At 49.9% G+C, this 14,407-nt stretch overlaps 1 protein-coding gene across 2 annotated transcripts in view; it reads right to left on the bottom strand.

Annotated features, from left to right (window-relative positions):
• Positions 1–13,854, bottom strand: part of ANXA6 (annexin A6) — a 58,425-nt gene extending 44,571 nt beyond the window's left edge. For both annotated transcript variants that reach the window (XM_017875743.1, XM_017875744.1), the window contains exons 1-2: positions 13,658–13,854; positions 3,556–3,599 (exon numbers count right to left, since the gene is read on the bottom strand). In XM_017875743.1, coding sequence (XP_017731232.1) covers positions 3,556–3,573 — 18 coding nt within the window. In that variant the 5' untranslated portion in view covers positions 3,574–3,599; positions 13,658–13,854. The remainder of the gene's footprint in view (positions 1–3,555; positions 3,600–13,657) is intronic.
• Positions 13,855–14,407: the final 553 nt, after the last annotated feature.

The following is a 14,407-nucleotide window of genomic DNA, read 5'->3' as shown; positions in this document are numbered from 1 at the left end:
TTGTAGGTAGATTAAAACAGTCAAATAGCAGCAGATTTCAAATGGTTCAAATCAATACCTGTCTGGTTGATATGTAGCATCTAGAAACTATTTTAACCTGTCTGCTGGGGTGGAGGTGTGCTGGTGGTGACAAGCACCAAGAGAGAGTGTGAGTCCAGATTCTTCAGAGCTCACAGCCAGACGCCCAGAGTCGCTAAGGTCATGGGATTATAAGCTGCTGGGAAGGGATGCGGAGAAGAGGGAAGCGTGTCCCCAGGAGGAAGGGCGGGGGATGAGGCAGCACGCAGACCCCCTTTCCTATTGCCGCTCCTCCCCTCCACTGTTCTCCCCCTCATACAATGTGGGTGGTCACAGCAGTGTCTGGGGAAGGAGCTGAAGTGCCATGCTGAGGGAAGGGTGCCTAATGACCTATACAAGCCTTGATCAAAACGCTCACTTAGAGACAAGCTTCTTGAGCAGCAAGCTTGGGCTCCTGCACAGTTCTTTGCACAGGACTAGTAAGATCTTCCAAGTGAGGACCTACTAGATTAGTTGTCCTGGGACCCCCCAGGATCATAGCCACTAGAAGCAAAGGTAGGGGGCTTAGCACTGGTCACATCTGGAGACACAGAGACAGCCCCTCAAATCATCCAGGCCCAGGCTTCCCACCATGTCATTCTCACACTAGCTTCGTGAATTCCGCGTCTCTAAGCGCCACCTGCACAGCTGCACAGGCTTCTCACCCACCCCACCCCAACTGCCTGTTGCACCTCCGGCAGACAGGTTCCTGGCTGCAGGAACCCATGATCAAGGCAGGGGACAGCAGAGAAGGGACTTTCCACCCTGAAATATTCAGCAGGTCCTAGTGCCAGATGGTGAGCAGCTGGGCCCTGGGGCTCTGCGGGGCTGGGCCCCACCCAGGCTGCTGCTGGAGCAGGAGTCTTGGTGGCCTCTTGGGAGCAGAGGCGATGTCCCCAGAGAGACAGGTACATGGCCAGGACTCCAGCTGAGAGCTGCCTTGGCCGGTCCTGACCCAGGCCTCACCTCCACAGCTCCCAGAAGTCCCAGGCACAAGCACCTGCCTATCCTGTCCTGTCCTCAAGGTGTTTTTATGTTCATTATTGCATTCAAACCCAGAACGTCTCTGTGAAATGGAGGCCATAGCGCCATGCCTCCTGGGTCTTCCATGACACCACCCTATTTTTTCATGTCTTTGGGCCTCAAGTTCTCCTCTTCCAAAAAGAGAGATAGGGAGAACAGCACAATAACCACAGTGGAAGGAATTGGGGGGTGTGACTAGGCCAGAGAAGAGGGAGCAGTTTGCTGTGTGCATGCACGTGTGCATGTGTTGGGGTTTTGGAGGACACCAGATTCAAGCTAATAATTAAAACCCAGCTAAAACTGCAAGCAACAACTTCAGCTCAACGGCAGGGAAGCTTTTCTCACATTTCTCTGTTATTGTCTTCTGCAACCCTCCTCTCCCCCAAACCACTGCACCCCATGCACACCAAATTACTTTTACTCCCCTGAGCACGCTGCATTTGCTCTCCCTCTAGCCTGTCCCAGTTGTCCCTACCTAGACCACTCTCAGCCCCCTTGTTCTTCCCCTGAGTAGCTCTCCCTAGGCAACTTCCCCTCTCTCCTCAACCTAGGTGGGGTGGCCTCCTATGTGCCCCAGATCTCCTTTACTGCCCCACCAGAACACTGTGCATGGAGGGTGCCAACTCACCCCAATGGAGGAGGGTTCCCTAAGGCCCTGCCACCCTGGGACTTGCTTGCAGGAGGTCTGCTGGCCCCCGGTCCATGGCAATAAGAAACCACAGATCAGCCAGGCAGAATGCATGCCCCAAGAGCACCGGACCAAGGTCCAAAGATTTGTACCCTAGGTCCTGGCCTCTCTGATCTCCCAGGGCCTGTCCTGTCCACTTCGATCATCTAGAATCCTGCAATTCAAATGGCTTTCAGGAAGTAGCTCTAGTATGACTCCACATAGGAAATGGGGAACAGTGAAAGTTCCACCTTGAATTTTTGCCCATCATCAGTAACAGTCTTTCCTTCTAGGCAGACAGGCCATTTGTACACACAGTGCACTCCTCAGTGGCTGAGACGAAGGCCACAGCTAGGACTTCTCTGAAGGTACTGATCCTATAACATCCTGTGCTCTTCAGAAACTGCGAATATCCTATAAGCCCAGGTTCACTGGGGGCACTCATGATGTCAAGGATGGATGGAGTTTTGTTACTACTGAGTTCAACCATTCCGTAAGGGGAACATGAGGCCCAGAGACCTCACAGACAGCTTCTGTCTGTGCATTCTGTGGCTAGCAGTTCTGGGTTGGTTGGAGTAAGGGACAACGGGGCCAAGTCCCATGATTTTCTTCAAGATCCCTGAGCTTTTTCTCCCTGCCAATCCCATCATCACACTGACTGCATCACTTTCTCCAAGGCCAGCCAACAGACAGCACCCTCAGGCAAACCCCAAAGTGGAGTGGGGTTTTTTGTTTTTTGAGACTTGCTCTGTAACCCAGGCTGGAGTGCAGTGGCATGATCTCAGCTCATCACAGCCTCAATCTCCTGGGCTCAGGTGATTTTTCCACCTTAGCCTCCTAAGCAGCTAGGACTACAAGTACATGCCACCTTTGTATTTTTTCTAGAGATGGGGTTCCGCTATATTGTCCAGGCTGGTGTCGAAATCCTGAGCTCAAGTGATCTGCCCACTTCAGCTTCCCAAAGTGCTGGGATTATAGGTGAGAGACACCGTGCCCAGCCTCAACAGAGTAGAGTCGAGGTCAGAGTCCTACCTCTAACCACGGCCAGAACCCAGTCTCAGCCACATGGGAGTAAAAGTTCTCATGTGCCTCCAATTCTATTGCCCGGCAGAGTGGTCAGACATGAAAGACTGAGGTTAGAGTCTCCCAAGCCAAGGAAATTCAATCCCAAATGGGTGTGACAGAGAACATTTGCATATCCAGAGGAGAGAAACCCCTCTATTGCCTTTTTGCCTGTCAAGTTTCTATTTCCCTTCCTCAGGCCAAACAGTTCAGGTGGGACCAACTCCACTTCCTTGCTCCAAGAAAGAACAGGTTACCCAGGCCCAGCCAATGAGAACCAGGCCTGGGCCTTCCCCTGGAATCACTGGGCGTGAGTTACGTTGTTTACTCCCTGGGCTGCCAAGACAGCAGAGTGGAAGCCTGGAGCTGCTGATGACTACCATGTCAATGCAAGGAAGAACCTACCCAAGAATGAAGCCACGAGAAGAAGCCCAGCTCACATAGGCAGAATCTTGACACTATCATTTGAACCCCTGGATTCAACCAGACCTGAAGTCCTGGGCCTCTCTGTCAGGTAAGCCAATATACATCCTTTTCTGCTTAGGATATTGTGGGTGATATTACATTATGGTGACCTGCATCTGAAGAGCCGTGACTTGTAACAGGAACAAGCAAAGCCTAAGAACCTTTCCTCCTTCTTTCAGGCTGAAGGTACCAGGGGTCTCTGCAGCAGGCCTAGTGACTCCAGGAGGATCCCAGGCCCAGAGAAAGCAGAGTACCACCTTCAGGAAAGACAGGCCCCTCACCTGTGCTGGTTTGGCCATGGTCTCCGGTTCTGCAGCAGAATCCACTGTGGAAAAGAAAGAGAGCGTATGAGACTCCCCCCATATCTAATCAGCCCCTTTCTTTCCCTTACATTTCCTCCCTCTGCTGTTTTCCAGCTGCCCCCAGCTCTTCAGGTTAAATCAGACCCAATGACCCAGCTCAGGGCCAATCGCATTTTTTTCAGAAGACAATGGACAGACTAGATGGTGTCCAGACATTCACAGCAGTATGGGAAAGGGACGTGGAACCCCGAGGGAGGGCGGACATGGCACTGACCCACCACTGACCCCTTGACTCCTCCAGACTAGGCAGGGTACCTGTCTCACCACCGTCTCAGTTAATACTCACAGAAATCCTTCCACACATCAGATTCTCCTTTTTTATAGAGAGGAAACTGAGGCTGGAGTATCACAATAAATGAGCCAAGATCACACAGCTTAGAACTGAATTCAACAATTTCTAGATCCCAGAGTCTATATTATCTGCACCATGCATGCCCTCTTTTCAAGTCAACAAGGATGGCTTCAGAACCCAGAGCTTGACCGCCTGCAGACAGGACTCAAAGGGCTTTCAACCACCTGCTGCAGTATCTGAAGGACTGTCATTCCTGAACAAGTCAATATGCACTCATTTAGCACCTACTCCGAGTCAGGCATTGCTCTGGGCACTGTGCATACAGAAATTATGAGAGATTTTTTAAACTCGGTTTCTCTGGAGCTTATGCTGTAATGGGAATGAATAACAAATGCACTCATCAGGCTGAGATAAGAACTACAGAGAAAAGACAAGAGTTGGTGAGGAGAGTGACAAGGGGTGTAGTCCCAGGTGGAGGGGGTCAGAGGATCTCACGAATGCAACTGGGGGCACACCAGGGGGCAGTGCAAGTGAGGAACCACCAGGAGCTCAGTGTGGCTGATGTGGTAGCAGGGAATGGTGTGGTAGGATGTAGGGTCTGGGACCAGTGCCTGCGGCCACCATAAAGACTGGATTTTTCAGGCTGGTCATGGTAGCTCATGCTTGTAATCCTGGCACTTTGGGAAGCTGAGGTGGGAGAATAATTTGAGCCCAGGAGTTCGAGACCAGACTAGGTTAACATACTAAGACCTGATCTCTATTAAAAAAAATTTTTTTTTTTAAATAGCTGGACATGGTGGCACATTCCTATAGTCCCAGCTACTTGGGAGGCTGAGGCGGGAGAATTGCTTGAACTCAGGAGGTGGAGGCTGCAGTGAGCCAAGATTGCACCACTGCACTCCAGCCTGGGCAACAGGGCAAGACCTTGTCTCAAAAAAAAAAAAAAAAAAAAAAACTGGAACACACAGGAAAATAGGACACATATCTCATGGAAAATGGATAAGGAATGGGGGTGGAGGTATCAGGAGACAGGGTCTACAGTGAAGGAACAAAGATATGATATGTAAAAGTAAATGCAAAAAGAGATGTAACTGATTTGGGAAGAAAAGAAGGGGGTGGGGAGCTGACTAATGAGCACTCAGGAGGGCAACAGAGGAAAGTTTAACAATCTTCTTAAGACAAGGAGAAGAGAAACAAAGGACCACTACTTTCCACTTTAAGCAGTTCTGGGCAATTTGATCTCTTTTTTTCTGAGATGGAGTCTCGCTCTATCACCCAGGCTGGAGTGCAGTGGCGCAATCTCAGCTCCCTGTAACCTCCACCTCCCAGGTTCAAGCAGTTCTCTTGCCTCAGCCTCCTGAGTAGCTGGGATTACAGGCGCATGGCACCATGACTGGCTAATTTTTGTATTTTTAGTAGAGACGGGTTTCACCATGTTGGCCAGGCTGGTCTCGAACTCCTGACCTTGTGATCTGCCCACCTCAGCCTCCCAAAGTGCTGGGATTATAGGTGTGAGCCACTAAGCCCGGCCTGATGTCTTTTAACAATGTCTATGCATTGCTTTTTAAAAGTAAACATAACAGAGTCCACGAGCAGTGGCTCGTGCCTGTAATCCCAGCACTTTGGGAGGCCAAGCAGGGAGGACCACCTGGGACCAGAAGTTCGAGACCAGCCTGGCCAACATGCGAAACCCCGTTTGTATTAAAATATACAAAAATTAGCCAGGTGTGAAGGTGTGTGCCTGTAGTCAAGCTAGTTAGGAGGCTGGGGCAAGTCAGTCGCTTGAGCTGGGGAGGCAGAGGTTGCAGTGAGCAGAGATGGCACCACTGCACTCCAGGCTAGGCGACAGAGTGAGACTCTGACTCAAAAAAAGAAAAAGAAAAAAAGGTAAACATAACAAAGTCAATCAGATTTACCCAGTAAGACCTAAAAGGAACAGAACTAGGAGACTAGAAATCATGGACACATTTCAGCTCAATGCCTTCCAGTTCTCCACATATTCCCTGTTCCCCCAAGACTAAGGGAAAACCTTAGCCATGTGACCATGGGCTTATTGTTCATTTTTGAGTTCAAGGCGATCTCAAGCACAAAACTGAAGCTTTCTCTTTCCTGCTTTGTAGGGTTGTTGGAGGATAAGACCTACGTTATGTCAAAGGCAGCACATAAGAGGCCCAGGCGCGAGACCCACTCTTAGTAAATGGTGATATTCACTGTGCTGGTGGGAAGTTGAGGACAGGGGCTCTGTTGTGTTGCCTCTGTGTCCCCACTGGCTGATTATGAGTCCCCCAAGCTGCAGTCAGTAGAGGACAGTCATCAGATGGGGTTGGAAGTGAAAGGCAGAGGACGGATCTGCCTGCAAATAAATGCAGCTCAGCTCAGCTCAGCTCGAGGAAGCCTTGCAGTTTCCCTGGCAACCAGGGGCCCGTTGGTACAACTGTGCAGCTCTCACCAGGAAATGGAAACTGTACCCCCTTTCCGGTGTGTGTTGGTGGGAGGGGGGGCCCACATCTACCCCAGGATAAGGCTGGAGGCCAGCTCTGGGTTTCCTCTGACCTGGGGGATGGTAGGGGGAGACAGTGAAGGAAGCCCAACGCTAGCAGAGAACCAGGGACTGAATGATACCCAGGAAGTTGGTTGACACAGGCAGAGGTAGGGCTGAGGCCTGTCACCTGCACCTCCAGCCTTGAAGCACTTTCCTCTGGGCTTGTTGCTGGAAATTTCAGCTGCTGGCTGCAGCCCAGGCCCATCTGGAGGAACACCCCTTTCCAAAGAGAGATGGCTCCAAGGAGGTGCTTCCTACTTTTTGGGAAGATATTCTCAGCTCTGAGAGCAGTTTCTATGTGCCTTGCGTGAGTGCACGGTTCATATGTAAAAAGCAAGCTCCTTCCAGAACTAGATGTTCAGACTGCAGTTCTGAGGGCCAGTCCCCCTGCTGATTCCACAGCCCCTCCTCTGAGGGCTCTGGGAAGCTCCTGAGCTAATCATAAACACACCATTTACCCCGGCTTTAAGATGGCTTCTGATCCCTTCCAGAGCAACCCAGACCCTACTGCTCAAATTGGCTGAGTATTTTACATCCAGCATTTCAGAATCCCAGAAAGGCCCTTAATAATCCACGACTCCAAGTCCCTCATGCTCTAGATGGGGTAAAGGCATCTCAGAAAGGGAAAGTGACTTGCCAGGGCCCAGGAAGCAGCCAACATCTCTGCCTAGCAGCCCTTGATCATAACAAGCCCCCACACAACTGTGGGTCTTGGCTGCAATGGGACACCAGGAAGAGTCCAAAGAACAAGACCCCGGTTTTGGTTCCCAGTCTGCCCCCATGTAACTCCAGGCAAGCCAGATCCCTCTCTGAGCCTTAATTTCTTATCTCTAAAGTGGGAACAATACATCACCCCCTCTTTGGTAGAATCTATCGTTAGAGGCTTTTAGAGATTTCAACCCAGGATTTTCACAGCAGAGTATCAGTCCTAGGACACAGGATTATCTCCCAGGACACAGGATTGTCCTAGGACACAGAGTATCTCCCAGGACACAGGATTGCTCCCCATCTCCACCCACCAATATGCAACGTTCATCATCTTGGTTGAAAGAGCTGTTCAAGACTAGTAAACAGGGTCATTCCAGATCTGTGCCTCTTTCCTCCCAGGAACCCTGATTCTCTCAGATCTAGATGAGATTCATTGTGACGACTTATCATGACTGATCATTCCTGATACCCACACAGGAGCAGAATGAATGGCCTGGGTGGCTTTGTGCTGCTCTGGCCACCCCTTGCCTCATCCTTTTGCCTGCAATCAATCATGTTCCTTCCCCTTTGAGAGCTCCAGGCTGACTCTAGAAGGAACGGCTCAACCACAGAGATGTGGATAGGGGAAGGGTTTTGTCCAAGTCATGTGAAGGCATGGGCTTTGAGGCACAGATGTTGCAAAGCAGTTTTTTATTTCAGTAAGTTACTTAAACTGAATCTCAATTTCCATGCCTGCAAAATGCAGACAGAAATACCTACAGATACTGAGAAATAAATGAAATAACAGGTGGAAAACACTTAGCACAGTGCCTGGCACACAGTAAAGGCTCAAGAAATGGTGGCTTTTATTATGATAAGCCCAAACATTTACAATGGAGGCAATGTGGCATTAGAATCAATGCAGGCTTTGTGGTCAATGCCCAGGTTCAAATCCTGACCGTGCAAATTCCAAGCTCAGTAACTTGGGCAAGTTATGGAATTTCTCTGCCTCAGTTTCTTCATCTCTGAAATGACACTCTTGTTAAGGTTTTTGTGAAGATTCAGTGAAATAAGGCAGGTGAAACACTTAGCATGGCCAGGTACAGATTAAGTGTTTAATAAACGGTGACTTCTATTGTCACAATCATCATTATTACAGCGGTAGTCTCCAAAGTGGGGTAATGGGTATGACAATCCACTGGGGTGCAGGACAAGAATATCACCTTTCCAAATGTTTTAATCTTGCCCTTTTATGTTCCATTTTTATTTGTTATACATGTATAAAGTTAAAGAAAATATTAGGGGTACAGGCTGATAGAGGTGCACAGTCAAAATTTGGATTCAATGGAATCGGGACGGGGCATGCCAGGAAGAATAGTAACACCAGGCTAAGAAAAAGCATTTCTGTCCTTGAAAGGTAGCTTGGGCTATGGAGGAACAGAGTGCACTTTTGAGGGAAAGGAGATGTTGAGCATAAGGGGGTGAAACCAGGTGTGGTGGGAGGGTGATTTAAGAAAAAAGAAATAGTATGGAAAATCATGCAAACAAACAAACAAACAAACAAAAAACCTACCCAGACCTCTGCCTCAGGGGAGTGCCTGAGGGGCTACAGCCTGAGCCACAGTACTCCTCTGCTCACAAGTCTCCAATGGTGCCCCTTAATATTGGGCTTCTAAGCTCAGCAGTCAAGGCCCTTGGTTCTCCTTCCTGACTTCTTTGCCATCACCACCTTCCTCTTCGCCCTCTCTCCCCTGCTAAACCAGGAACGCCTTCCACCAACATTTTTAATCCAGCTTTCCAGAATCTATACCAATGCTTCTCAATTCTAGCTTCACTAATAGAACCTGGGGAAATTTTCAAAATTACCAAAGATTTAAGGTCAGACCTTAGAGATTCTGACTCAACTGCTGGGGTGAGGCCTGGGCTTTGGTAATTTCTAAAAACTTTCCTAGGTGATTTTCATGGCAACCAAGGAGCCTGAGAACCACTGTTATCTGCTGGATTCAAACGCTACCTTTTCTAACAAGCCGGAAGGTATTCCTCCCTCGGGTGCTCTGAAACCACTTTGATTTGACGGGCTTTGGTCAACCACTGTGGATTTATCATTTCTCCAATAGATAAGGGCTGCTAGCCTCCAACGTATCATGGGAAAAAATCTGTACTTCAAAGGAAAACCCTCCAGGTTGTCTGACTCTAGACTTTCATTGTCTTTGAGCTATTTTACAGATCAGTAAATTGCAGATAATTGATGGTAACACAAAGTAATTCTAATATATACTCCTTGCCCTCTCTGGTAAAGGTCCAATTGATTTCCCACCCCCTCAGGTAGAAAAACCAGTTTTGTCTCTAATTGCACATTGCTTTCAATACAAGGTGTCTTTTGAGCTGGTTATAACATCTGCCTGGTGCGGTCATTGATTAATAAGTAGAACAGCACATGATCATTTTTGTAAATGTATGAGTCATAATTTTACCCTTTTTAGAAGATTACTGCATATGCCTCTTTCCTGCACCCCCTCCCACAGGGCGTGGCTCCCAGGGATGGTTGGGGGTAAAATGCACTAAATGACTTTCATGCTTTCTTTAGTGACCTCAGCAAATGGAACCATCTACTATTGGTTTTCAAACTGTGCTTTACTCCTCTTCCTTTGGCCAGGAGATAAACTAGAGAGGTTAAGTCACTTACCCAACATCAGAAGAAAATCAATCATTAAGCAGGGGCATGTTTTTCCATAAATATTTATTTGAGCACCTCCTGCAGACTAGGCCCACTGGTAGGAGTTGGGGGTTGAACAGAAAATGAGACAGACAAGGCTCCTGGCCCCACAAAGCTGGTGACGTGGTGATGTTACACAGCAGTTTGCAGTATATACATATAGATCCTATACCCAACCCATAACCAAGGAAAAATTGAGTATTTACCATGATAAACAGAAATATACTTTTAAAATATGACATTGAAAGTACATTTAATAAGGAGGCCAATAGTGTCTTCCTGTACCCCCAAAAGATCATCTTCAGTGACTCCTGGGGTATATCCATTCCACTTAGAAGGCCCCTGGCCTATAAAATCTAGATCCTTCCCTCTTTCCCCCTTCTTGCTGGCTTCTCCTCCAGTCTGCAGGAAGACACCCAAGACGTGCTCCATAACCCTCCAGGAGCCTTGATTCTGATGAAGCTGGGGTAAATGCCATCCCCCGGCTCTGTGCGTGGGAACATCCCCCAGCTTGATGTACTCGGCTTTCTTAGAGAGCAATGTCTTTTCCTCTCCTGACCCAGAACCATTGATCCTAGGGCTGGACAAGGCCTTAGGAGATCATCTGTCTGCTTCAGGATTGGAACTAGTCTAGCCTAGGTTTGAACTCCAGCTCAGGTCACTTTTGTGAGAGGCAGAAGTGACAGGCAGCAAAGTAGTGTCTCACAGTGTAGAGGCTGGAGCCAGACTGCCTGAGACTGAAGCCTGAGGGCGATATTTAGTAGCTGTGTAGTGTTGTGCAAGTATTGAGCCTCTCTGTGCCTGTTTCATACTTAAAAAAAAAAAAAGTGATGGGATAAAAATAGCACCTCCCTCATAGGAGTTATGATGAGGATAAAAAAAATTAAGACAAGTCTAGAGCTTAGAAGAGGACCTGGCACACAGGAAGCACTATATTTTATAAGCATTTGTCATTATTATTTCTTCCTTAAACTTTTAAGGGCTGGAGTTTCCACGTCTGCAAAATGGGCATTAATAACAGCATCTAACATATCAAGGCTTCAGCCGGGGCCTGGCAAGTTTAAGGGTTTGAGAGATAATAGTGGTTACCATTTTTTTGTTGTTGTTAATTATCAGGTATTTAATACAGTTCAAGAAAATTGCACCTTTATATCCCATTCATCTCTGTTTATATATTTTTCTTTTTTTTATTATACTTTAAGGTCTAGGGTACATGTGCACAACGTGCAGGATTGTTACATATGTATACATGCGCCATGTTGGTGTGCTGTACCCATTAACTTATCATTTACATTAGGTATATCTCCTAAAGCTATCCCTCCCCGCTCCCCCCAACCCACGACAGACCCCAGTGTGTGATGTTCCCCAGTGGTTACCATTTTATTGCTATTATTTAAGGACCTCCAGGACATGGGTTTTTCAGAAGAGGAACTCAATCAGGTCACCTGCCTTCTCAAGCACCACACACTTTTGAGATAACACAGCACTTTCATATCTGCCATCTTACAGCCTCATGAAGGTATCAATCTCATTCTCATTTTGCAGATAGGCGGGACGTCCAAGGAACCTATGGACAGTCACTCCTCCATAGCCAGTCTCTGTGGGGGCTTCTCAACTCCAGGAGGAAAGGGAATGAGGCTGGATTCCAAGGCAAGTTTATAGGCATAAAGACACCCCTCCGACTTCCTCTCCTCTACTGGCAGGAGAAGGGGTACATGCAAGCTCAGGAATCATGGTAGAGACCACATCCTGTGCTTTGTCGCCACCCAGGAAGTATGTCGGAGGGGCTGGGTGGGGTGAGGCTGGTGACTCCACTGGGCCTCCCCAGAAAATCCTAGAATGGTAGAGCAAGAACCATTCAGACCCAACCCATTTTAATAATACCAGTGGGGGTGTCCCGCGTATATGTCCTATCCCTGTTGAGAGGAAAGGGCTAAGCCCCAGAGGGGTAGTAGGTGTGCCCAGGGTGCCTAGCTGGTTAGTGGCAGGGCAGGGGCTGGGTCTGAGGCTGGATCCTGGCGGCCCAGGGCTCCCTCTGGGTGCTGCAATGCAGATGTGCCAGTCACTGGCAGCTACCCAGCACTGCAGTCTTCCCCGCCTCATCCCAGGAGTCAGTCTCAAGAGGCCAGGCCTTGGGCTTCCCTGCCCCTCCTCTGCACACTCACGTCTACATTTTGCCCCAGCAACAGCTGTGGCCCTTATCCAGAAACTGCAAATATTTTCTGTATCTCAGCCGCCTTAGGAACAAAGGGTAGATAAGGCAAAGAAGGATGGATGAATGATTGTCACAGCTGCAGAGGGGGATGAAAGCCTCTGCCTCCTGCCCTCCCCAGCTCCACCCAACTCCCAGAATCCTAAATCTTAGAACAGTTGAACCCTAGAATGTCTGCACTGGAAGTGGCAGGCAGTTCAGCAGACTTTGCTCCAGATGGGGCACAAAGGCTTAGAGAAAGGGCTTGCTCAAGAAGCCCCAGCACACATGGACTGTAACCCAGCTTTCCTCTGACCCCAGGCCAGTGCCCTCTGCATGGCTCAGGGCCTGCTGCTAGAAGGTCAGGGTCCACAGGGGCTGAAACTGGGGCGGTTGTTCGCTTCACTATGAAGGGTTAAGCAGGTCAGGATATCCTGTCAGTGGGAGCAATTCCAAGCACGTTTTGGGCAAGGGGAAGGAATAATGGAGGGAAAAGAGCGGAGTCTTGGGGGGAAACCAGAGTCCTTTCACAAACCCGGGAGCCATATGTCCAAATTTGGAATTGTCAGAGAAGACCCACTAGAATCTAGGGAAAAGGAGGAGGAGGCAGGAAGCCATGGCCAGATTAATTGTCCCAAAGGACCTCCTGCCCCTTCCCCTTGTAGGGCCTACAAGGGTTGTGCCAGGCTTCCCAAACCTATAATCAAGACTCCCAAACCTGCAATCATTCCATACAGCTGACAAACAAATCAATTTGCAAAGCCATTGTTTCCTTTGAAAGAGACTGGGTTTCTCAACTATGGACTTGGAGAAGGAAATCCAGGCTCAGAGAGGGAAAGCCACCGCCCAAGGTCACACTGCAAGAGGGGCTGGGATTCTGATTCAGGGTATTTCGCTCCCATGCTGGTATATGGGGAATCATCTGAAGCCCCCAAACTCTGGGAAGGCCTAGATCTCTTAGGGGAAGCAGAAAGAAGGGTAGTGCCCCTGCCTCACCATAGGAATCCTCGGAGCCCCGTTGGGAGTTTGCATTCATAGACGAGCAGTGGCCCAAAGGGGATGGGGTCCATGAGGACTTGAGGGTGTCTGCACGCAGACAGCCCTCCCCCAACACCACACACAAGCCATTTTACAAGCAGCTGGAGGGTCCAACGCTCCAGCTCTCAGCCTTGGGCCTCAGCCACACCCTTCTCTGCAGGTCCTTTGACTGGCGTCCAGCTGACCCAACCCCGGACATTCAAAGTCTCTTGAGCCCCCCCAAGTTAAGGCCGCCAGGACCAGCCCCCGGCTTAGCCCCAGCGCCCCCACCCCTCAACCAGACCCTCTGCAGCGCCAGGACTCCCTCCCTTCCCCTCCCCTCCCCCAGCCAGGGCGCCCTCCGCCCAAGCCTCTCCGCCCCGGCCCCAGATTTGCTCCGCTGCGCCCCCCAGACACACCCAGTCCGCGACACTCTCAGGTTACAGCGCCCTCCCGTCCCCGCTCCAGGCGCTGGGCACGGATCAGCCGATGACTGGGCGCTTATTGCTTGTGTCCTTGCAGCCCCCGGGAAGGGGTTCCCAGAGCGACTCCCCTCTACAGCCTCAGCCCACTCACCGCGCAGCGGAGGCCTCGGGTCGCGGACGGACGCACGGGCGCAGGGACTCGAGGACGCAGCACTCGCTGGATGGGAGCCCGTTAGCCCAGCAGCAGCCGCAGCGCGGGGCGGGCCGGGAGGACAGCCGTGGGCTCCGAGCCGGACACGTGGCGCGCAGAGGCCAATCCAGAGCGCCCGCCTCCTTCCTCCACTCCACCCCTCCAGCTCCTTTGCTTTTGGAATCTTAGAATGTCACTAGCCAGAGGGGCTCGCCGGGAGAACCTTCTCAGTTCCCAGCCCCCGGACCGGAGACCGAGAAGGAGTAGGGGCTTTGGCCAAGGTCACGCGGCCCTTCAGGGCTAAGAAGTCAGGGCTCCTGACTCCCGGTTCTGGACACTTTCCCGCAAATCCTTACAACTCGCCAAAGCTTTGTTGGGAAACAGAAAATTGAGGTTTACCAGGGGCACTTTATCTGCCAGATCAGATTCCATGCCTCAACAGCTTCATCAGGTCGATGACATTATTTACCCACTTTCAGGAGGAGAGCCCAGTCCAGTTCCTGGACCAAGGTCACACAAATAGTGAGTTGCGGAGGCACGCTCTTTCGTGCTCTGGGAAGCAGGGTAAGGTAGGCAGGGAGACCAGCAGTTGTAATCCAGCACTAGAACAGGAAAAATTGATAAACAATACAGAGGAAACAGAATTATTGTCCCCAGGGTATTGGTAAGGAGATGAGGAAGTTAGAAGAATTGGACAGATACCTGTGGAAA

The sequence above is a fragment of the Rhinopithecus bieti genome, unplaced genomic scaffold, assembly GCF_001698545.2.
Source record: "Rhinopithecus bieti isolate Rb0 unplaced genomic scaffold, ASM169854v2 scaffold_7673, whole genome shotgun sequence".
Lineage (NCBI taxonomy): Eukaryota > Metazoa > Chordata > Mammalia > Primates > Cercopithecidae > Rhinopithecus > Rhinopithecus bieti.
This window is presented reverse-complemented; position numbering and strand designations above follow the sequence as displayed.